Source organism: Chenopodium album, chromosome 17, assembly GCF_948465745.1.
Source record: "Chenopodium album chromosome 17, dcCheAlbu1.1, whole genome shotgun sequence".
Taxonomy (NCBI): Eukaryota; Viridiplantae; Streptophyta; class Magnoliopsida; order Caryophyllales; family Amaranthaceae; genus Chenopodium; species Chenopodium album.
Genome location: NC_137850.1, coordinates 9,729,903 through 9,753,111, shown reverse-complemented (window position 1 = coordinate 9,753,111; position 23,209 = coordinate 9,729,903). Strand labels below are relative to the sequence as shown.

Below are 23,209 nucleotides of genomic sequence, written 5' to 3'. Positions count from 1 at the left end.
TCTTATTTGAATTAGGGTTAGGCACTTGACGACGTGTTTATATCCTTTGTCATCTAGTAGCTTTTGAAAGTGACGCAAGTAGCATGACCAGGGCAACTAAAAGAAATCAATTTGGAGTTACACCTATTTTAATGTTATTGGATGATATTTCTTTTAATTTAATAATAACCGCAACTTCTTTAAAAAAAATTATGAAGTACAATATAACAATCGGTTGAGAACTTTATACTATTAGTACCATTGCAACGTTTGTAGCTTCTCCCAACTCACAAATTATATCCACCGTACCTTTGCTTTAAAAAAAATCAACATTTTACTTATAAACCCTCTTAATATGAAATGTCCTTTTTGCCTAAAATCTTTCCTAGCCAAGTATTTCAATATTCTTCACCATATTGTCAATTTATTAGTCATATTTAGCTTAGTAACCTACTTTTTTCTTATTTTGATTTTATTTTGTTTAAAATTATATTTCATTGATTATTTTACATATCAATGTGTCACATTAATGCTTATTTATCGTGTGCGACATGGTGAGAAGTTAAAGAATTTATAAGATATTTATTGAAATTTATTATTTAATTTATGCATATGAAATATAGGAATTTTATTGAAAATAAAATTTTTAACAAACTTTTATCGAAAATAGAACTCTAAACTAACTTTTTTATCTTATAAAATTTATCCAATTTTTTATCCTACATGTCAAACTAATATTAATTATTGTCTATGTATCGTGACACTTGGCGAAAAGTTATAACGTCAAATCTTGCTTTCTCGTGACCTGGCTAAAAGTTTAGCTATGATATGATATGATTAGATTAATACAATGTATGGAGTAGTACTAGGGCTGAGCAAAACTACCCAAAAAACCGAAAACCCGAAAAATCGATCCGTAACCGTTCCAAAAATTAGGGTACCCGATCCGAGAACCATAACGGTTCGGGTACCCGTTCCGATAATTTGTTATCGGGTATGGTTATTGGGTATCATTTTAAAATTAACGGTTACCCGATCCGATCCGATAAACATTTTTTTGCTTTTTTTCCTACTTAAATCTATTTTTTAAAAATCTAAACTCTTACTTTACTTCATAATTACTTTATAATATCAATAATTAGTAATATTATTAATAATTTGGTCAAAAGCATATGATATTGTTGTTAATTAGTGGTAAATTATATCATAATAACTACATAATTAAGTTTTATTATCATTATTGGATATCTTATTGGGTACCCGATAACCGATCCGAAAATCCGGGTACCGAACTTATCGGTTCGGGTTATGGATATCACTTTTAGGGATTTTGTTGATTAACAATTTGGGTACCGAGAGCTGATACACATACAACCATTGTATGTTGTCTCTACATACAACACCATTAGAAATTTGACACATCAACAAAAAATGGGAGAAAATTAGAAGTCAAATATAAATTGACTTTAATGGAACTTGTGGCTATTATTTTAACCAATAAAAACATGACAAATTAGAATTGTATGTAGGGATCATATACAATAATTGTATGTGCCCGACCCGTCCCATGCTCACCCCGGGAGTACAATTAAAAATAATGGAGGAATTAAAAAAAAAAAAAAAAACAAAAACAAAAAAGCGACATAAATAAAGAAAAGAAAAATAGAAAGCTATCTACGTTGTACCCTCTCTCAATTTCCCGTTGAAGCGCACTCCATTGAGGCGACCCCTGATACTTCTATCTTCCATTGAAGCAGCTTCTGAGGTAAGATTTCGTTTCTTTTTGTAATCATCGAATTCCAATTTCACAATCTAGGGTTTATCGCTAATTTAATTTTCAGTGTATAGGGCTCGTCTAAACTTGATTATCAAACTATTGTTCGTAATTACCAAATGAGAAGAAGATTATGAGCTTAATTTGATATTTGAATTAAATTTTCGTTTATGTTATGATGGAACTATGAATTTGTACCTTTTTTTTCCTTAAAATTTATGAGCCTCATATGATAATTGAATCGAATTTGGTTGTTAATGTGTTGCAGAACCCTTTAATGTTTGAATAGAACTATGGAATGAGACCTTTTCTCCCTAAAATTATGAGCGTAATTTGATAATCGAATCAAATTTGGTTTGGTTACTAATGTGTTGCAAAACCCTTTAATGTTAAGATCGAACTATGAAATTGGGACTTTTCTCATGGATATTACAGAAGTGTATGAATGTATTTTGAAAAAAGAAAAGGAAAGGAAAAAATAGTAATTTCCCCGGTGCGTAGCCCTTGAACTCGAGCTTTTGTAGTTGCACAAAGTTAAGGTTCATTCGCTTGTTACAGTGAGAGGAAATGTTTGAGGGAGGGAGAGAAAAGAAGATGAAATCATTAACGGGATCATTGGTTTGCCAAGAGCACTTATTCTCTTTAGTCCTTAAAATCTCATATTGACGGAAGGCTTGTTTTGCTACTCGTAGAATTTAGCCAATTTATTGGTGTTGTCAACATTTGGAGACATATGAAAAGAATCATTATGTTAATACTATTAGTTAGCCTTTTTTTCAATTAAGAGTATATAGTATGGTAAGTGTCCATAGAGTTTGTGGGTTGGATTATTGTTTCATTTAAGTATTGATTGGAATTGGCAATTTTGTAATCTCTTATAATTGTACTATGCTCATGTGCAGTGATATTTCGAGAGGAAGCTGTTGGTACAATTCATGAGGTTTTGACACGTTTAAAATATGATTACTACTCAGGTTAACAATGTGTTTTTCCCTAAGGCATATATAAATGTAATTACTAGACACAATGTGAAGGGGTTACACCCTTTACCTTCAGTTCCTGTAGCATTTGTCCGTTGTCCTCCTTTAAAGTTTCAGGCTCCCTTGATGATCTCAACCAATGCAGTGAAATGCAAACAGAGTATGCCAGTTTGTTTGTCTGGTGGGGAAGCAAGAGCTGGGAATGGAAATCAGGTAAACAAGAAAAACAAAATTGTGTGCCTGTTGATAGATTTGAAATTAGCTAGATTGGTATTTTATATGGTCTGTTTGGTTTAAGTAATTCAACTATTGAAATTAATTAAAAAAAATGTGTTTTAAATTCGTTAGGTTTTACTTTATGTAAAATCAAGAGCCTCTAAAAGAGCTTATAATGAAAGGTTATGTTCTCGCGATTTTTTACTCATGAGAACTTTGTGGCTGAACATAAATACCAGTAATCAAATGAGTGAAGAAAAGGTGCTTATGGAGTGTTTCATGTCATATATTCCCTTGCTAATTGTACATAATTAATTATGCTCCTATTTGTATTTCATGCTAGATAGACTAACCCGATAATGGAGAGAAGATCACATGATTCAAGTGCTCACTAGTCTACTCACTTGATAGGAGGGAGATAGGGAATTGTGGATCCCTATAGAAGTATTCCTTATATGCTCTCATTTGCTAGACGGAAAAAATTTACTTTTTAAAAATTGGATTTGAGCTCTTATCATCTCCATCTCTCTTTTGGACCCTTTATTAATCTTTCCTAAACTTGTAGTTCTGGTATCAGTTATAAGGTAGCTTGGTAATTTTCAATGGAGTCTTGAAGTAATGACAGGAAGAGCTGTTTTGGAGTTATTCAATTTTAACCTTACTCAAAGTCATGAATAAATATTGGTTTGCTCTTTTTATCCAAAAAAAATAATATAAAAAAACTTTATAGAAAAAATAAATTTAGGTTGGAGCTAATAGGTTTAGGCTAGACCGCTAGAGCCACCAAGTTCAATCTCTAATTACCGTATTATATTATCCAAAGTCGTCCTTTATGGGCACGGAGGGGTCATTATCCAGTTACACTTGGTGTGGAATATGGGAATCAAGTTGCGTATTACAGCATGGCATGAGATGGAGGGTGGGGAGAATCAATGTAACTCCATATTTGAAATTGGAGGTTGGGTCTCTAATTGTTCCACCGTTGCTGGAACTCTCAACTCATCCATCAATTATTTCTCTATTTTGAGCAAGTGAGGATGCTGAGCATTCTCTTGAGTAATAGATTGCCTGTGGGATCTTGAGAAAAATGTAGTGTATTCTATTAGCTTACCGTATAGAGCTTTTTTCTTTTTTTTTTTTTTTTTAATGATTTGGAAGGGCAATGAGGAAGCTCCACAGAAAGTGAAGAATTCATGGGAGAAGGTTTGGCAAGTTATGGTGCTTCCTAGAGTTAAAAACTTAAAATCTTTCCTTGAGGTGCTGCCAACTTGGAGGGCATTTAAATTTATTTGAGATGTCATTATTTACTTGATTGGTGTGGTGCCATGGTGGGAAGTATGCTTCAATTAGCTTGGTGAAGAGGATATGTAGATTTTTCTTACTTTGTGCTGGCAGTATGGGGAGCTCAAAAACAAGTATGTAATTGAGAATGAAATTGTTGAGTTGGAAAAACAGTGAGATATGCTTTGAAGTTGGGTGGGAAAGACGAGGGATGCATAAAAAAAGAAAGCTGGTGGTGTAGCATTAGGGGCAATTTTCCAACTGCCTGTACCCCTACGGCCCTACCTACTGCTGGGTGGGTGAAGGTGAATGTCAACGCTGGCAAATAGGGAAAAGTGGGCTCAGGTGTGGTTTCTGAGATTGTGGCGGAAAGGTGGTGTTCTGTGCTGCTGTCTTGTGTTGAGAGGGGTTGTAGACAAGTGTGGCAGAAGCCAAAGTGGATGGTGGTTGAAAGTGGTGGTGGATTGGGTTTGAGGCAGTTAGTGGTTGAAAGTGATGGTCCTATGGTCATTTAAGCACTTCAAAGGAATTCAAAAGGAAGCAGTACCTTCCACCTGGTTATAGATTTTATTGGTTTAATTTCTTGTTTTGATTATGTAGATTGTAGTCTGGTCCTAAGTATAGTGGGAATAAAGCGGTCCTTGAATAGGGCACATTTTCAACCTTGCAAAGTTGGCCAAAAATTATGTGAGGATGAATTACCAAGTAGAATTTGGGTGGTTCTTCTTCTAATTTGTAAATACTCCGTATAATTCTAATTTGATGGGTTCCCTCGAAAAAAATGTTGAGTTCTGTTAATTCCAAGTTATTTATGATATGTTCAGAAATAAGTTCATGTTAAAAGAATAAATTCCAGCTGTCCAACTCATAACTATTTTGAGTGGATACTTCAAAGAGCACATTAATCTACCATAGAGGGGTGTAATTTTTTTTTTTTTTAAAAAATAATTCAAATCCATTGTCTGTGTGGACCTTGACAATTGTGTTGATGCAGTCATGCAGTTGCTAATCAGCTGATATTTCATATATTCTGACTGTTGTTTAACTGAGTTCTGTGCAGGAACCTCTATGGAAATCTTTTGGAAAAGCCATTGAAAATTTAGGAAAGAAACCTTCTGTGGAGGATTTACTGAAACAGCAGATTGAGAAACGGGAATATTATGACGAAGGTGGAAATCCTCCAGGAGGTAGAGGTGGCGGCAGTGGTGGAGGTGGGGGTGGTTTTGGTGATTTGGGTGGATCTGAGGAAGAAGGCTTCTCAGGAGTACTAGATGAGACTGTACAAGTTATCTTAGCAACATTTGGTTTCATCTTTTTGGTAAGAATTTCTGAATTCTGTTACAATTTTTGCTAGATTGAGTAGACTATCACTATCAAACATGTATATTATATTATCTAATAACATGAGTTGTAGTAATTTATATTCTGATTATCTCACGAGTCATGATGTATATTGGATTCTTCTGTATAATATTGATGCCTCGATGGTGTATGAGATCCTTTCTTAGCCACATCTTCTGACAAACATATGTGAGCATTCATGTTCTTAGAATATGTATACTTGGAGAGATTGTAGTATCCTAGTTCAGTTATTCTAAAATCTGTATGCTGATGCTATTATTTTGATGATGATTTTTTAGTACATGTATATCATCAATGGCGCTGAGATGACAAGGTTAGCCAAGGACTACATCAAATATGTGTTTGGAGGCAAAAAGAGTATTCGCCTGTCACGTGCATTGTATCAATGGGAGAGCTTCTGCAAGAACCTGACTGAAAAGAAGGAGACAGACAGGTATTGGTTAGAGAGGGCCATTATCAGAACCCCTACCTGGTGGGATTCTCCTGAAAAGTACAAACGCATTCTCAAAGCTTACGCGGAAACGCCATCTAATTCCAGGGACTATGAGCAGGATCAGGAGGATGACTATGACCACAACCACGATGACTCCATGAGTGAAGACTTTTAAGAAAGTTGCTAAATCAACTTAAGGATTATATTTCTTTCTAGGTGGTATTCTGATTGTAGCTACTCTGAATGCACATAAATTTGGTAGGAATGCTGGTATTTTTGGTCCAATTAATATATTTTTTGAAATCACATTGCATGAAGAAGTCAAATGGCTCATAGAGCATATGTTTTTAGTTTTTTGGTATTTTGTATAACTTTGGTCCTATAGACATCCTTCATTTCTCTTGGGTACACAATTTTAGTGAAGGAATTGTAGTAGGATGTTGTTGAGTAAAGTTGAATATAATACCTTGCTTAATCTTCGCCACACAGCTGACTTAATAGCGTTATTACAGCCTCCCATAAACAATGTTTCTAAAGACTTTAAGCGTTCAAGATCTGGAACATCGACAACTTTATTGCAGTCTGCAAGTTGTAGATCTTGTAATATGATTTGAGAGGTCACTTGTGCTCATTACTCTATAACAATAAGCGGTGTTAAAAAACCACAGTTGAAGGAAACTGAGGTAGACCTCCGCTCTGTGCACAATAGATGAAATTCCTGGATCGAATTGGAAGTAAGGTGCACCTCAGTCAAAGACTTGAGCTTTCGCATTGTATATCAGGAATGGAAGTGAGGAATAGGGAAACAAACTTAGTTCCTCGAGGCATGCCAAGTATCCAATAGAATCAGGAAACTCTTTAATATTAGTATAAGAGAGATATAACAGACCCTATCTATTAAGGAATCCTTAGACTTGTTCTCCGGTAGCAACCTTGTAGACTAAGCTCATCAAGCTGTATAAGGTGAAGTGGAATTTAGCTCATCAACCTTGTAGACCTTTTTTTTGTTTTTTTTTTTTTTTCAATTTATTTGGGTTGGGAGTATAAATTTAGAAAGAACTTAAATAACAAAAATGCCCGACTACAATTCTACAAACAAAAGTAAGAGTGTCTAATAAAATTGAGGTGATAAGAACAAATATCAAATGTGAGTATGGGTAAGGGGTAGGATAAGTATTTGGTGTGTGAATACAAACAAAAAATAAAATGTATAAAAGAATACCCAAAATAGAAACAATGCAATCAAAGATTCAAAGCATCCTCAATGCTAGACTTCCTTTCCCTACTTCCTTCACCTCATCTTCTCTTTTCTCTACGTCACTTTTCACTAACATTGTTATCTACCCTATCAATAATAGTTTTTTGCTTCCTATAACGTTAGGCTTGCCCAAAACTCTCTCTCCTACTCCCTCCATGCATTAAATAAGTGAAATGTTTTCTTTGTGCACGTATGCCAATGTAAAATTTTGATTAATAATATCTTTATTTATCAATAAATAAAGTTTATTACAATTGAATATTAATAAACTATTCATTGAGATGATTCCAACAAGTACATACAAGACTATTAATTTTTATGTATGAATTACAAATATTAGTCAAGTTGAATAAGATGAATAATGCAAAAAGTCAAATCATTTCACTTATTTAAACACAGAGGCTTCATTTAATGTAATCATCTATTTATTAGACCTAAATAAAACGAGTAGCTGTTAGAATCATGCACTTAGAGGTGCCAAAACCTAACCTTACCGACCCAAACCGAAACAGACCTGAAAAAATAGTTGATTTATATTTCGATTGGATGCAATAATTTAGCATGACTCAAATTTTAAATTAGACCTAATCCGACCTCACCAGACTTGACTCGGAACCCGAATTGACACCTCTACATGCACCCACACATCACATGTACATGGTATAACAATTTGGGAGGGTGCTCCAATTTTTGAGCATCCCCAAAACTTTTATAGTTGGGCAACATACCCAAAATGGTGGAACCCAAAAAGAGGAGATAGTGTGTCTTTCGGGAGGGTGGTGTTTAGGCATTATAGATGCTCTTAATATACAAATTCTTAAAAAGGAAAATGATGCAATTAAAAAAAATAGAGAAAATATCTAATTTAAAGGAATTTTTAGGAAACATTTGACGTTCTAAATTATCAAGGGTATTATTTCAAACAATGAAAAAAGATATTACATTTGATTTTAGAATTTAAAAATTCAATCGCTACATAAGCAAAATGACAAATGAGATTTGAGAATTTAAATTTAATTGCCATGTAGCTAATGAACAACATATAGTGATTTAAGATTTGATTATTTTAAAAGCAAAATATAATCTTTTAATATTAAGTAGTTTATTTAAATATCTGAGAAGCGAGAAAGGTATTTCATTTTAAGTTTATTAAACTCAAGTGCCATATAAGTAATATCATTTAATGGGGTTGCATTTTAAATTACCCCTTAAAAAATCGTTTTCTAATGGTATCTTATACATATGTCGAGGATAAATTAACTAGCTTAATTAGTTAAAGTCTTAAAAGGTGAAACTTAAGACTTGAGATCTATCCTATCTACATGACTAACCCTTGCGGTTTTCTGTACAAAAAAAAAAAAAAAAAAAAAAAAAAACCTTATACATATCTCAATATTTACAAGTTTGTCATCATACTTATTTCAAAATATAACCCTATTGATTAAAATTTCACCAAATGGAAAAGTTTTACAACTAAGGTCACTAAAGTAAAATTATTAAAACCTCTAGTCATTAGAGTGAAACTATTTCAACTTCAGTGCATCAAAGTGGTAATTCTCCTTATTGTTCTGTCGATTAAAATTAATTTTCAATTCACATCAAAACCGAGTCATCTAAAATTATCGACTATAACTAATATTTTATACTTCGTATTTACCTTAACTCATCTCATAATAATACTACATAGTAAGATAATTCATGTTGAGTCAATTTTAAAAAATCTAACCGGCTCGCCAATAACTGCGTTCCCCGTAACCTCGGAAGCAACCCCCCGAGGCGTCACCGTCCACTTTAAACCCCCCTTATAAAAAAATCCTATTCTCCTCCGCAAACCTTGCATCTCACACACTACCTTACATAGACAAACAAACAGTTTCACACCATACACACTAACACACTCTACGTCTCTACATCAAAACCCAAAAACCAAAATCATCAAAAAAAAAAAAAAAAAAAAAAAAACATATTTTTATTTTTAAAAATTCAAAAACCTCCAAACTCCCATAAAAGCTAACATCTCACCTTCTTTTTTAATTTTTGCCAAATATTCCACCAAAATTTTCAAAAACAAAAACAAAAAATGAGAGCAAGCAACCATTTAATAGGAGTAGTAAACTTCCTAACATTTCTACTCTCAATCCCAATATTAGCAGGAGGAATATGGCTAAGTAGCAAAGCAAACTCAACAGATTGTATGAAATTTCTTCAATGGCCATTAATAGTAATTGGGGTTTCATTAATGGTGGTTTCATTAGCTGGTTTTGCTGGCTCATGTTACAGGAACACTTTCCTCATGTACCTTTACATGTGGGCAATGTTCTTCATCATAGCCGCCTTAATCGGGTTCGTTGTTTTTGCCTATGCAGTTACGGATAAAGGGTCGGGTCGACCCGTTTTAAACCGGGCTTATTTGGAGTATAATTTGGAGGATTATTCGGGTTGGCTTGAGAGGAAGGTTTCGGATCCGGGTTATTGGGCTAAACTTAGCTCTTGTATTAGGGATTCAAGGGTCTGTAGTAAAATGGGTCGGACTTTTCATGGTGTTCCTGAAACTTCTGATATGTTCTTCTCCAGAAAACTTAGTCCTATTGAGGTAATTTCTTCATTTTATTTATAATTTTTTATTAATTAAAGGGTATTAGTTTCCTTAATTAAAAGGGTAATTACTAATTAGTATCCAATTAGTTTTTAATTAGTAATTACCCTTTTATTTTTATTTTTATTTTTTAAAAAAATAGAATTACCCTTTCAATTTTTGCTGAGCTTTACTTATTTTATGTGATTATTTGATTGGATTCATGGGCATTTTTTATTTATTAGAAATATGTTTAAATTTGCAATTAATTTTGTTTGGATTAAAAAAATTACAAGTTGTGTCACTATTTGCTGTCTTTTTGGTTGATTGGATTTTTATTATTTATTAAAAATGATGAATGCAATAGTTTGTTCTGAGGTGTATGCTACAAATATTGGAAAAATTTATGGCGGTTGAAATTTAATTTTAGCAATTACTGACACAGTATGCTATATTCAATACATACTTTAACCCTCAATTATTTTAAAATTTGCAAACCTCAATTATTTAAAATTTTCCAGTCTAAAATGATTGAGCAAAAGAAAAGTGAAACTGTTTTCTTCTCTTTCTGTTTTATTGGGTCATCCAAATCATTATGAGACTTTTTTTTAATAAAATAATTATTCATATGAAATCTGATTCAAATTTAATCACATCGGGGTTGTTTTGGATCAGGTTGCATACTCACATTTGAGTCGTTGTACTTGTACCTTTGCTTTAAGTCTTTTTGATTCTAGGATCGGGTTTAATAAGATTCGAGACCCATAAATCCAAATTAGATGTTACGGGTATTAACCATTTATGTATAAATATAGTTTGAGTCGGGTAATTCAGATCCAATCTTTATTGGTACGAAATAATTGTTGTAGTACAACAAGTAAAATTCAAAAAAGAAATTAATGTTGCGTGAAGGGGTAGTAATACTAATAAATATCTCAACTTAAAGTTAGATTGGTGATTGATTTTGTTTATAAAAGTTTATTATTAAGAGAGTATGGTTCATCATGGTGAAAGCTTATCTGTTAATGAATGCAAAATTTGGGATGCATCACATGGGATGAGGTGTGGAGGGCCATGCACCATCACTAAATTAGAGATGTATGAAGATATTTTAAAACATTAAAATGGGAATTTATTTGGACTCTTGCATGTCTATATAACGTAGATTAATGATTTAGTCAACTAGGCATAGCAATATATGATTATATAATACAAATATATGTCTTGAAAATTATTGCAAGATCGAAAAAATGAATCCTAATTGTTAGCTTTTTTAAAGACCAAAAAGATGATAAGTTTATCCTACCGGTCACCACTAAACTAAAGATTTATATCCGTATAACTATAATTACAACAAAGTTGCACTTGGCTAGTGGATATGGCGTCGATCTCTTTAGATTTTTCGTGGACTATATAGATTTATACTCGGGTTTATAATAGAATTTGAAGCTCAAGCGATCCTTCTGTTTTTGAGGAGGTTCGAGTTTCATAAAATGATGATATAAACAAATATTTGTGTGTGGGGCTAGGTGTATAGAATATTCCACTAATAAAAGCAAGCCTTAACTACTAATATTACTATTACATATGGGATATTTTTTTTTGCTTTCTATTAGCTTTTGAATATGTGATTGAATATACATGCATTTGCTACTTTTTTGTGTTTATTTCACGGCGAAAAATAGTAAATTGAGGTATTTGGAATCTTGCTGAGAAGGCATTCGTTTGCCCTTTGTTTGTTTTCTAGTTCATGGAGTCTAAAATAGTCCGTTTCACTTTACCTACCTTCTTTACGCTTCGTTTGGCCCCAACTTGTTTCCCAAAGGCCACTTTATCTAAAAAGACAAATGAATATATATTGATATATACCAATAATTATACACGAGTACTTCTATTTGAAGTTTTTTTATTAGTATTTTATACATGTCTACTTGTTAAGTGCATGACTTTTCATGAAAAAATATAATTTTCTCACAAAATTAGATGATGTTTTGCTCATCTTATTCCATTTAATTTAAAAAAATAAGTGTTAAAAGGATTATATTTAAAAATAAAATAAGTTTAAATTAAGATAAGATTAAACGAAACTATGCTCTTATTCTTATGCTTTCTATCCATGTTGCAATTCGTTTTTGGTATGGAGGAAGTAGTAAAAATTTATAAAAGTGGTATTTTGAAATTTCACGCTAAAACTTGATTTTATGCACATGTTCTTTCAAAGTTTGAAAAGATTTTAACTTGTACTTGTATTGTACTTATATTTATACTCCTTCCATCTCTACATAAAATTGTCTTCAAATAAAAGTTTCCTATTTTGTTTGGGCAAAGGGTTTGTCATCTACTAATTTTTAACCCACTTAAATCAAGTATCCTACCACCTTCGTTAATTTTAGTTGCAATAAAGGGGTACTTATTATTTATTATGAGATATAAAATATTTATTTGTTGCAACTAAAAAGCAACGAAAGTAGTATTTTACTGCAACTAAGTTTTCATCTACTTACCCTAAACAATAAATTACTACATATTTATAATATATTTTTATGTTGATCTTAATCAACAATATCCTACTACAATTCATATTCTAAAGTTAAGTGCCCAAAATTGAATTTTGTATATAAAAACAGGGGAAAGTAACTTTCATTTAATTCTAACCAAATGTTGAAAGGACAAATGAAGTATAGTAAAGTGTTGGCAAGATGTCATACACTCACGTATCTAGCGAATAATGTGTAGAAGAGAAGTAAATAGTCAAATTAATGCTTTAAAAAAATCCCTATTACATGATTTGGGTTGGTGAGATGTCATACACTCATACGAACACTCATACATCATGCAAATCAATCAAGACAAAGGTCAAGTGAGATATTATTACACTTTGAGAAAATTTGATTTGGATATATTTTACAATATCATGATAACTATGAGTTTACTCACTACATAATTCTTGTAGATATTTTAGTTTAAACCCCCCTCTCCCAACACACACACAAAAAAAAAACCAATGTATGATAGGTCAACGAGGTGGAAAATGTCATTTATTTAATTAAAAGATTAATGCTCTTAAAGTTAAGAGTTAGGTATACCTATGGCCTATTGTTGGGCTTTTCTCTTGAATAACTGGTGGCTTTATTGGCATATAGTCATGAACCTATTATTCATAGATAATTTGATGTTTATATAGTAATAGTATTAATATCTTAGTTCAAGCTTTGTCTAGATTTCAAAGTCGTCATTGAAATACTGCATATTTGTGAAGTTTTGTACAATATAGGTTTGGATCAAATCATATTGAGAACACAATTATCAAGCAAGGCTTAATCCATCTAGTAAAAAGGTTTGTATTAAGGTTGTGATATAAAACCTCACTAAAAGCACTTTGGGGTAGGGATTGGAGATTCCGTACCCTTCGGTCCACTCCCAAAGGGCTTAGCCCACAAATATAAACTTGTTGGACCGGTGAGAGGTTATGGATCCTTCTTCTTACTTATTCAAAAAAAAAAAAAAATAAATAAAATAAAAAAAAAAAAAATAAAAACTATTGATGCATCTATATAGTCTAATTTGATGAATTCACAAATAAATTATTGCGATGCATCTATGTAGTCTAAATTGTAATTGAAAAAAAAAAGAACAAATTAAAATGCATGATATTTTTAAAATTTTGAAAGTAAAAGATATATGAAGGGTCTAAAGTTAAATTAAAAAGTGATTACAGTACTAAATTGGGCCTTTTTCAGTTGAGGACTATATAAGGTACATATGTTCTAACGCTCTAGTGGGCCACTCTTTACAAACAACATAACACGTACAGTTGCAGACTTGCAGTTCCATGAAAATATGTTGAGAACTTTGCAAACAAAAATAACGATGCTTCCTGCATCATTAAAACGGTGTATTCTTGTTTTTTCCAAACACAGGAAAGTTGCCCATTACCCAATTTAGGTGATGTATGACTTCTTGAAGGGCCATATCCCATATGTTTGACAACCCATAGAGAAAAGTACCTCTAAGAGCTACCTAGTTGTTTCTATGTTCGTCATCCTTTTCCTATGAGCAAGGCTAAATAGCTATCATGTTTACTACTCCGTGTTTAACACCAAATAAAACTATCGGAGTAGAGTGTTTTTTTTTTTTTTTTTTTTTTTTTTTTTTTTTTTTTTTTTGTTTATCTCTTATAAGCAACTTTATCTCGGTTTTGTTACTCCGTAGGTATTTTAATGTCGATTTAGATGGTGTTACGTGAACATGTTAGTTTAATTCTTTTTTGTTTTCAACTACAACATGAAAAGACTTGGGTCCCAGTACTTTTCTTTTCTTGTGGCTTACACCAGTTACTGCTTAAACACAATCTATCTTTTTCCTGTAGCTCTTTTTACCCTTGATTTTCCTGTCTTCAAAACCATATGTATTTCTGTAAGCAACAACTCTTCTTTTTACAATCAAATTTGGCACTAATTTATGTCGACAAAGTCATTCTATCATTCATGGAAGGAATACTTTCTCCTTAATCCAACCACATATGGCCCTACATTAACTAGAAGCTTATTGTTCCTTTGTTACTGTGGCTCCTTAATGAATATATATGATCCATGTAAAAAATTCTATTTACTACTTTTTTCTTATTAGACAGTGGAAGTAATTCATCTGAAACTGGTTTAGCTCAATTCTGGCTCGAGTTGTAAATGAACTGATTCGACCCTTAAGATTAGTATATCGAATTAAATACGTCAGTTCTAATTGACTGCAAACCTGAAATTGACTCGAAACCAAAACTGAATCGCTCAATCTATTTTCTAGCTTAATTGCTTCTCGATAAATGTCTTGCATGTAAGATTAGCTACTGGATAAATATGTTTTCTTCATATTATTCCCCCTTCGCAAGCCTTGCGGGAGGATCTTTGTCGATGATTACACGAAATAATCAAATTTGGTTCATGTAGTCGACCCCATTTATGGGATTAAGGCTTTGATTGATTGTATTATTCCCCCCTCCTAACTTTAGTACTAATGATGCTTACAATATCTTTGACACACTGTTGCTCTGGCCATTTTGGCAGTCTGGGTGTTGCAAGCCACCAACAGATTGTGGTTATGGATATGTGAATGAAACCTTATGGGGACCAGGAGGTGGGCTCGTAGGAACCAACACAGACTGTGCAAGATGGAGCAATGACCAACGACAGTTGTGTTACGGTTGTGACTCCTGCAAGGCTGGTGTCCTCGCAAGCCTGAAGCACAGCTGGAGAAAGGTGTCTGTGATCAATATCGTCGTACTAATACTCCTTGTCATCTTCTATGTTATTGCTTATGCAGCTCTCCGAAACAACAAGAGGATGGACAACGATGAGTCCTATGGTGAAACCAGGATGACCAAGTCACACCCTACTGCAATGCATTTCTAAATCCATCTATGATTGCGGTAGCGATTTCTGTTTAAATATATTGGGACAGAAATGGGGTTGTATGTACGTTCTCCATGGCTTCATATTTGGCGAATGTCATTTTGTTTTTTCTCAAGGTTTTTTGTATGGAGGGATTGGTTTGGCGTATAGATTGTACAAGGGATGTACTTTATCATCAAGATATGTAACTATTTTGTGGATCTCCGAACTGGGGAGTGTATGAACTTTGTATCCATCATGAAATAGCTTAAATTTGTAGAAAATATATGATCTTTTGTTACATTTGGACCATTAACAAAGCTAAACTAATACACAGAAAGATATCAATGTCGAGTTAGAGCGCTAAGAAACATGTTATTTCGATTAAGTGGTTATTTGGTAGACATAAAATTACACAGGAAGTGAAGTAAAATTTGTGAAAGATCATGCGTTTTCTTAACTCAACAAACCTAAACAATATGATTGTAATTGAAAAATTAACAATTTATTTAGTACTCCCCAAGTCCTTTATTGCATCAATTCAATTAAATTACAGATACTTTATGCTTTTTTTTCTCCACTAAAATCTATATAACTCATTATTCTCATTTGCTAAAAAGAATATTTATAGAGGACACGAGGATTTATACAAGACAATTACAACATAACAAGATGCAATTCAATACACTTTCTATGACAAAATTATCATTATTTCTCCTAGTGTTCTCAAAGTATGGATTGGGGCGAGGAGACTATACTATCAATCAGACATTGCAAGAGCAAAGTTTTGGTCTTCGGGCTTAAGCTGAGAGTTTGCATCCTTACACTCCAATGAACATTTTCGATCGAGAGCATCTATAGTTTTCAGAGGCACTGGTATCATACTACCCTGTTCCAAAAAAAATTGCAACAAAATCTATTATGAATAAGTCACTTTTAACTAGTTCTTATTAGAATAATACATAAGAAGACATATGAAATGTACATCATACAACGAACCAAGAAACCTTGCATCAGATAATCTGTCTAGAGTTTGTCGAAAACTCACTAATTAAGCAACTTCACAAGAAAGCCCTATGATCAAGATATGCAATATTCTAAGAACCTGAAGAATGAGGTCTTACTACTCCCTTAACTATAGACTCAAAGCTGCATCTAGTTATTCACTTATATACTCTTGTTATTAACGTGTGACTATTAATATTTCATCGGTGTGTGTGTGTATGTTTAAGTGACAAGTAATATCGAGTAAGAAATGAGTAAAAGAGGGAACAACTTGCAACATAGAAAATCGACTAAAGTTGCTAAATGAGATGACAACGCACCAAGGCACAAATGATTTTGTCGTATGGATGCCCGCTATCTTTGTAGGTAAAAGTTTTGGGAAGGGGGGGGGGGTGATATTCAAGTCTTAGGATTAAACCTAGTCTACATCATTGCCCTTGTGATTCTCTCTATACCAAATGAGCATAGATTATAGTTTTAAAAATCTCAAACAAATTCCTTGTGTTAATGATACCAAATATAGGGAAAAGGGTATCAAATTTAAGGCAAAATAGCTTTCGTCCTACCAGCCATTCAACCTACATACAAAGTAGCAGCAACATCAAATTGCAGTGTGCAATGCAGTACTTGCAACAACGCAAATCAACGCAATATAATAACCACATTGTTTCAATCCTTCATAATAATCAAGGACACAAGTACAATTAGAATTCACCATAAGACTCAATGAGATTTGTACATTTCTCATACATCCCTCCTATCACTCTCATTCTAAGTAGGGCCATCTCGGGAGATCAAAACGTACGTTACAGTAAAACCCTAGCAACTGTTTCTTAACATCCCATGACCCGTAAAACTAAGAATAGTACTGGATGGAAGATTGGAAAGAGTACTTATCCTTAGAAATGACCAACAGGCTAACATACAAGAAACAAGCCTAGCTTAGAAAACCGCTATAAGGCCTCACATAGGTCGCATTCAAATAGGTTATCTAGCCGATGTATTGATAATACAAGCATGCCCTTTTATGAGCCTAAGAGGAGACTTGAACTCTTTCAATAAGGATCTAAAGATTACATTTTTGCTAGCATCTGAGGATAAATAGACCTGAATATGGTCAGAAATTATCATTGGAATCTGGTGGAAAACCCTCCATGTACAAACATCTTAATCTCCAAGCCTTATATTACAAGATGCTGATTTTAAACATCCATTTTAAAGGACCAATTAACAGTATTAAAGGCAGAAAATTCACCAAATTTCAGGGGAAAAATAAAAATAAAAATCCAGCATGTTCTATTAAAGTTCTATTAAAATGAACAAGTTCTCAAGTGCCTGGAGATAATTGGTTAAAAAGCAGCAAGCACACAAAACTTTTGCAAGTTCTGGGTATAGCCAGAACTGCCAGGTTATAACGAGGTTATCATACTTCTGAACGACTGAACTTAATGTTAGAAGAGTAACAGAATGTTACAGGTGAGGTGAATAAGCGCGTTCTATCTGCATCAAATTTAAATAAACAAATCCTACCTCATTTGATGATGAATAAAGCTGTTCCTCAAGCTCTCGCAACTTTTCAATGCTCATCCCATGCCACTCATCAATCCAGGCAAAAATATTGCGGTGTGTTTCAAGAAAAAGCGCCGTCTCACCCTTTCAAAGAGTTTGCAGGTACATAAGTATGCATACAAAGTACAAAAAACTGGCCAACTTATTTCAGATTAACCATAATAATAATAATATTCAGACATTTAAAGACACAACACTTGCAACCTTGCCATTAGCTAAAACCTGCCAGTAATGCTTTTGCAAACTACATGTATTCAGCTTAAAAAACTAACAGCATTAACGAACATCTCAACAGCTAAAAGTAAGTGCCCTTGTATCAAGTAGTACTATCACACTTAACTTATTAGAGAAAATTGGTGATCATATGTTTATATTTGAGGTCAACATATGTTTGTAAGAAAATTGGTGATCATATGTTTATGTTTGAGGTCAACATATGTTTGTAACTGTGAACCAATGTGATCATATATCGTACAAGAAATCAAAGTTGTTGTAACTTCAGTGAGTCTCGAGACAGAGTGCTGATTAACTAGTGAGTAACACGGGGTCACTTTTATTCTATACAAGACCCATTGCAGGCCAGAAAATAAATTGCACTTCGACCTTTTAGCCTAAGCACTACATTATATACAAAGCATATGTTACTTATGACCTATACAAAAGGTTTAATGTACCAAAGCAGTATCTCTTAGGTCATGATATATTCAGCTTAGTTGCTAATTGACTTTAAGATGGTTGTGATAAGAAATCACATGATAATAAGATGAAAACTTTAAACTCTCAGTTTCTTTGCAATTTAGATAGTACCCCTTTTTTGCCTGTGTTAGCCGATCATATCAATACTACCAAACCTATCATAACCTTAGTTCTAAGGAAATCAGGTAAAGACTCTGCAACTATAACCGTATGTAAAAGCACAATAAGGATTGATGCCACTTACTGCCATCAGCACTTGCTCCAATCGTTTACCAAAGCCCCAGTATGGAGCATCAACCGTTACTAATTTATATGCTGTCATAACAGGGTTGCAGCGATCCTGCATACATCGACAAATGCCCAAATATCAACATTAAGAGCCTTATAAAAACTTTTAGTAATACTATGGAGTATATGATCTATGTATTGGGCATGAACTTAACAATCAATTTTTTATAAAATTATGGAGTATTTAAATTTATAAATTACTTAACCCAATCAAAAGACTTCTTATGTCTCCTATGAGGTCACTTATGCTCTAATTTAGGAGGGAGCTTTAAGAGGAAAAACCAACTTAAGTGGCTTCCACTTTAGTGTATCATATAGATATAAGGATAAATGAGTTGATGGTACGAGGTCCTACTTCAATCTACAGAGTAAGAAATTGTAGACTTACTCTCCAGCCTTCCACTAAAGGTCCACGATTGGTCCTTGTTGATTTAAATTTTGACAAATCGACATTACAACTACCAACCAAATAGCTCCAATAGTCCCTTACAGATGATGCAATATCAATAATTTCCACCTGTCTCGATGCCAGCTGATCTTTATTTAGACCGTGTACCTGTAAAATTACAACTACAAGTCAGTGGTCACAGGCCAGTGCAGTCCACAAGTGACTTGGAACAAGATATACATGCATTGCTGATATCACTTTTACTCTTTTAGCATAGATGTCCTCTTTACTTATTAAGAAGCGTGTTTTGACAGTTCATGTTATTTTCTCACTAAGTAGCTCAAGTATGTAATCACGAGTCCATATGAAACTAGAATGCACAGAAAGTCTGCTATAGCAACAAATTCAATAACACCTACATTTTCTGATTTTCCATTATCTGCCACGTGAATCGTATCAATAGTAAGAAGCAGCTTGCTCAAGCTTGAACACTGTATAATAAGTAGTTAGTAAGCAGATGTATCAACAAAGAGAAACAAAAAAGAAATTCAAGATTATATCAGCAGGATAATTACCTTAATCACTGGAGTTCAAGGTCCAGTAGCATATAGACAGAACATTCATATCAGTATACATTATAAGAATAACAAGTTTGTGAGAAGAAAATAAGCTTTTGAATACATGGTAACCTGATTTGCATTTTGGATATGCGTTCCAGGCTTCCTCTTTTAGAAGGAGGGAATCTGCTGGTGCAAATGTGGTAAGCCAAGAGGGGATTTTGCTGCAGAAGCAGAATATATTGTAAATGAAGTGACAAATAGCTAATGCCATGCAACTTAAAGAAGAACCAGAAGTTAATAAGGGCGACTTCTGATTTTAAGTTTTCTAAAATGATAAGAAACAATGTAATATAAAGCAGCCATGGCTATGAAATAAAGCATAATTCATGCATGGTGCAGAGGCAGCAGAGCTGCCAGAATATTAAACTAGTGAAAGGGTTAAAAAATGATTGAGTAAATGAGTAAGATAATAAGCAAACTACTACAATTTATAGCATGTAAAAAGCTATTGAAATATTAAGACTTCTATCAAAAGAAAGCAAAAACTCCCAGACAAAAATAACAAATGAAACTGGATGCAACTTAAAGTTTTTGAATGAGACTATAACATAATGTGATAGGTTCTAAAATAGAGTGATCATTTACATCATGTTCCGTTTATCAAATAAAAATATGACTGTAAAGGAGTCAGCGAATTCAGCAAAGAAACATGTAAACATGTCCACAAAGCACGTATGCATATATAAGGCGAAAATAAAATGAAATAAAATGTCCTATTTGAGGTATCTGTAGCTGTTAGTCATGTTAGTTCTAGTATTAAAATTTGGTGTGGCTCATTGAAATAAGTTTCTCCTGCTTACGATTTTGACCAAATTTTCACGTCATTCCAATGCATTAAAGAAAGGTCATGGGGGACTTCTAATGATCCACAAACTTATTCAGTGTCAGACAATCTTTATAGGAACTTCCAATGATCCACATACTTATTTACAGTTAGAGTTTAATAGTACTCCGTACCTCTGAAAACTATATACTTTTGATGTGTAATGACCCTTTCCAATTAAGTTGTCCTTGAAAGGTCTATTCTCCAGGACATCAACTCCTTCTGTATTTGTTGTATTCTCCTGTTGCATTTTTAGAACCATATACATCTGTGCAACCTCATACTGCAGATAACAGAAAACATGAGAGGAAGATAACATTTTTATTAGACCAACTCGAGACAAAATATCAGAAACTCAATCAGTAGAAATTGGACATTCTCAAACTCGATCTTTTACCTCAGCCAGTGACATAGGCATGACAATTCGACTACACGACACACCCAACCAGTAACAGGCCAGGTCAGAGTTAAGGAAATTTATGGAAATATATTGATCATGAAATGTATCAAATAGAAAATACTAGTAATAACTTTATTTAACAAGTTTGTACAGAACTTAATTTAGCCAGTTTCCTAGAACAATGAAAAGCTAATTGAAATAAAATGAAATGCAGCTAGTTAAAATTAGTGGAACTTTCACAATCTGAACAAATTTTGTTGTATGCAACACGATTAATACACTAGAATACCATAGCATATTTATGTTCAAATTACATTGATTTATTGAAATTATTTCATAACCGTATAAAACCATGACATTTTCATCTCATGTCTTATAAACTTAAAATGGTAAGCCTAATTACTCTATAATGCTTAACAACTAAAAAAGAAAAAAAAAAAAAGAAAAAAAAAAAAAAACTCCCTCCTTATGAAATTTATTGTTACGACAATAATACAAATTGAACTAGTAATGTAACAACTAAATCTAAACCGGGTAGTAACTTTCTCAGGGCAATAAAAGGAACACAAAGGCAAATTCTATTAGCAACAACAAAGATGATGGAAGATTATTATGCTTTTATGCAACACTTACAATACAAAATAAAGAATGTGATCATTGCTAACCAACTACACAACAATTAAAGGAGATACTATATCCAATAAAGCTTTAAAAATGAAGCATAAATAATAAGTAATTATAGAGGATACAACTCCTTAATCTGAACCATATTTCTTTCTTCCACCAAAAAATTTTGTATTTCTTGTAACACAAACAGCTCAATCCCTGTGATCAACCAAAGTTACTTTCTTGCAACTGGGTATTCCAAAAAATTAGAAATACAAGATGGGAAACTTTTAAAATTCTATAAAATTGTTAATATTCAAAGAATATGAGATGAATAAAATAAACTTTTGAATTTTTTGTTTTTTTGTTTTTTTTGGGTTTTCTTCTAGAGAGGTGTAAGAAGAAGATACTGAAGAGATTATTGGAATATTATTGGTTTATTAGTATAAATAGTCAGCTGTTTGTTTTGGGTCCAAAAGATTATGAACCGTTGATTAGTAAATTTCTTAGCGTTACAAAATTGGTGTGTGAAGTTAACAAGATTGAAGAAAGAATGGCGTCAAAATATGAGGCTTGCAAAAATAGTAAGGTTTAGTTGCCCAAATAGATTGTTTTGGAGTGAGCAAAACTTGACTTCAATTTTCCATTTTTATGTTTAGAAATGTGGTGGAAGTTATTACATGTGCCCATCTTTCATGAAACTTCTGAAACACTTTCGGTTATGTTAATGTTTGAATTTGTATGGGTGTGAGTGTGATGTGATGTCCTACGAGTTTTCTCACGGCCACACGGTTTTAAGAGCATGAACATGTAAGAAGAAACATTACACCCTTCATGTTTTTTTTAAGTATTATTTTTTTAAAGTATTATACTTTGTCCGTCACATAATTTCAAGCAATTTTATTGAATTAAATAAAATAAGAGATTAGTGGGTATTTTGAGCATTAAAAAACACGGTCGCATTAAAAGAACATGGGTAGAGTATATGCACGGTTATTTTAGTTGCCCATATTTTTTTTTTGACAAATTTATTTATTTATAGCACTAAAAATTGTTTAAAATGTCTTGAACAAAATTGAAGTAACATGAAATATTTGATTAAGATCATTTTCTTAAAAAATATTCCACCAAAATTACATCTTCTTGAAAAAGATTTTATATTTCCTTATTATTCCGTAATTAATTGTGTATCAACATAAGAATGATAAACATATTTCCACCAAAATTACATCTTGGTGGAAAAGATTTTATATTTTCTTATTATTCCGTAATTAATTGCGTATCAACATAAGAATGATAAATATATATTATTGCTCATTTATATAGTTGACGTTCCTAAAGAAGTTTAGGTGCCATGTGCCCCTCTTCTCATTTAATCCGATTTTTACTCCATGTTTAAAAATATGGTTCTTACAAGATTTGAACTCATGATCTCAAGTTTAAACTCCAATGTATAAGCCATTAAGCTATTACCATATTGCATGTCATTCAATAAAAATTAAATATTAATAAAGATTTGTATCATGGAAATAATGCAGTAAATAGGGATGTCGCCCGGGCCTAACACTAATT

At 32.8% G+C, this 23,209-nt stretch overlaps 3 protein-coding genes across 5 annotated transcripts; 2 read left to right on the top strand and 1 right to left on the bottom strand.

Moving 5' to 3' along the window:
* Nucleotides 1-1,618: 1,618 nt before the first annotated feature.
* LOC145587571 (uncharacterized) lies at nucleotides 1,619-6,411 on the top strand. Its single transcript, XM_081644299.1, has 4 exons — nucleotides 1,619-1,744; nucleotides 2,656-2,946; nucleotides 5,291-5,548; nucleotides 5,871-6,411. The coding sequence occupies exons 2-4, from the start codon at nucleotides 2,713-2,715 to the stop codon at nucleotides 6,198-6,200; spliced, it is 822 nt and encodes a 273-aa protein (XP_081500425.1). The 5' UTR covers nucleotides 1,619-1,744; nucleotides 2,656-2,712; the 3' UTR covers nucleotides 6,201-6,411.
* A 2,719-nt stretch (nucleotides 6,412-9,130) lies between these two features.
* On the top strand, nucleotides 9,131-15,543 carry LOC145589480 (tetraspanin-3-like). Its single transcript, XM_081646065.1, has 2 exons — nucleotides 9,131-9,876; nucleotides 14,919-15,543. The coding sequence occupies exons 1-2, from the start codon at nucleotides 9,364-9,366 to the stop codon at nucleotides 15,261-15,263; spliced, it is 858 nt and encodes a 285-aa protein (XP_081502191.1). The 5' UTR covers nucleotides 9,131-9,363; the 3' UTR covers nucleotides 15,264-15,543.
* A 222-nt stretch (nucleotides 15,544-15,765) lies between these two features.
* On the bottom strand, nucleotides 15,766-22,231 carry LOC145587570 (uncharacterized). Of its 3 annotated transcripts, XM_081644298.1 has the most exons (9): nucleotides 21,781-22,222; nucleotides 21,029-21,059; nucleotides 20,766-20,914; nucleotides 19,764-19,969; nucleotides 19,608-19,679; nucleotides 19,189-19,356; nucleotides 18,757-18,852; nucleotides 17,778-17,900; nucleotides 15,766-16,131 (listed from the first exon to the last, which is right to left on the bottom strand). In XM_081644298.1, the coding sequence occupies exons 7-9, from the start codon at nucleotides 18,832-18,834 to the stop codon at nucleotides 16,003-16,005; spliced, it is 330 nt and encodes a 109-aa protein (XP_081500424.1). In that variant the 5' UTR covers nucleotides 18,835-18,852; nucleotides 19,189-19,356; nucleotides 19,608-19,679; nucleotides 19,764-19,969; nucleotides 20,766-20,914; nucleotides 21,029-21,059; nucleotides 21,781-22,222; the 3' UTR covers nucleotides 15,766-16,002. The 3 variants fall into 3 exon arrangements, with proteins under 3 accessions (XP_081500424.1, XP_081500423.1, XP_081500422.1); XM_081644297.1 differs by lacking the exons at nucleotides 15,766-16,131; nucleotides 17,778-17,900; nucleotides 18,757-18,852 and having other exon boundaries at nucleotides 19,306-19,356; nucleotides 21,029-21,087; nucleotides 21,781-22,231; XM_081644296.1 differs by lacking the exons at nucleotides 15,766-16,131; nucleotides 17,778-17,900; nucleotides 18,757-18,852 and having other exon boundaries at nucleotides 19,306-19,356; nucleotides 21,781-22,231.
* Nucleotides 22,232-23,209: the final 978 nt, after the last annotated feature.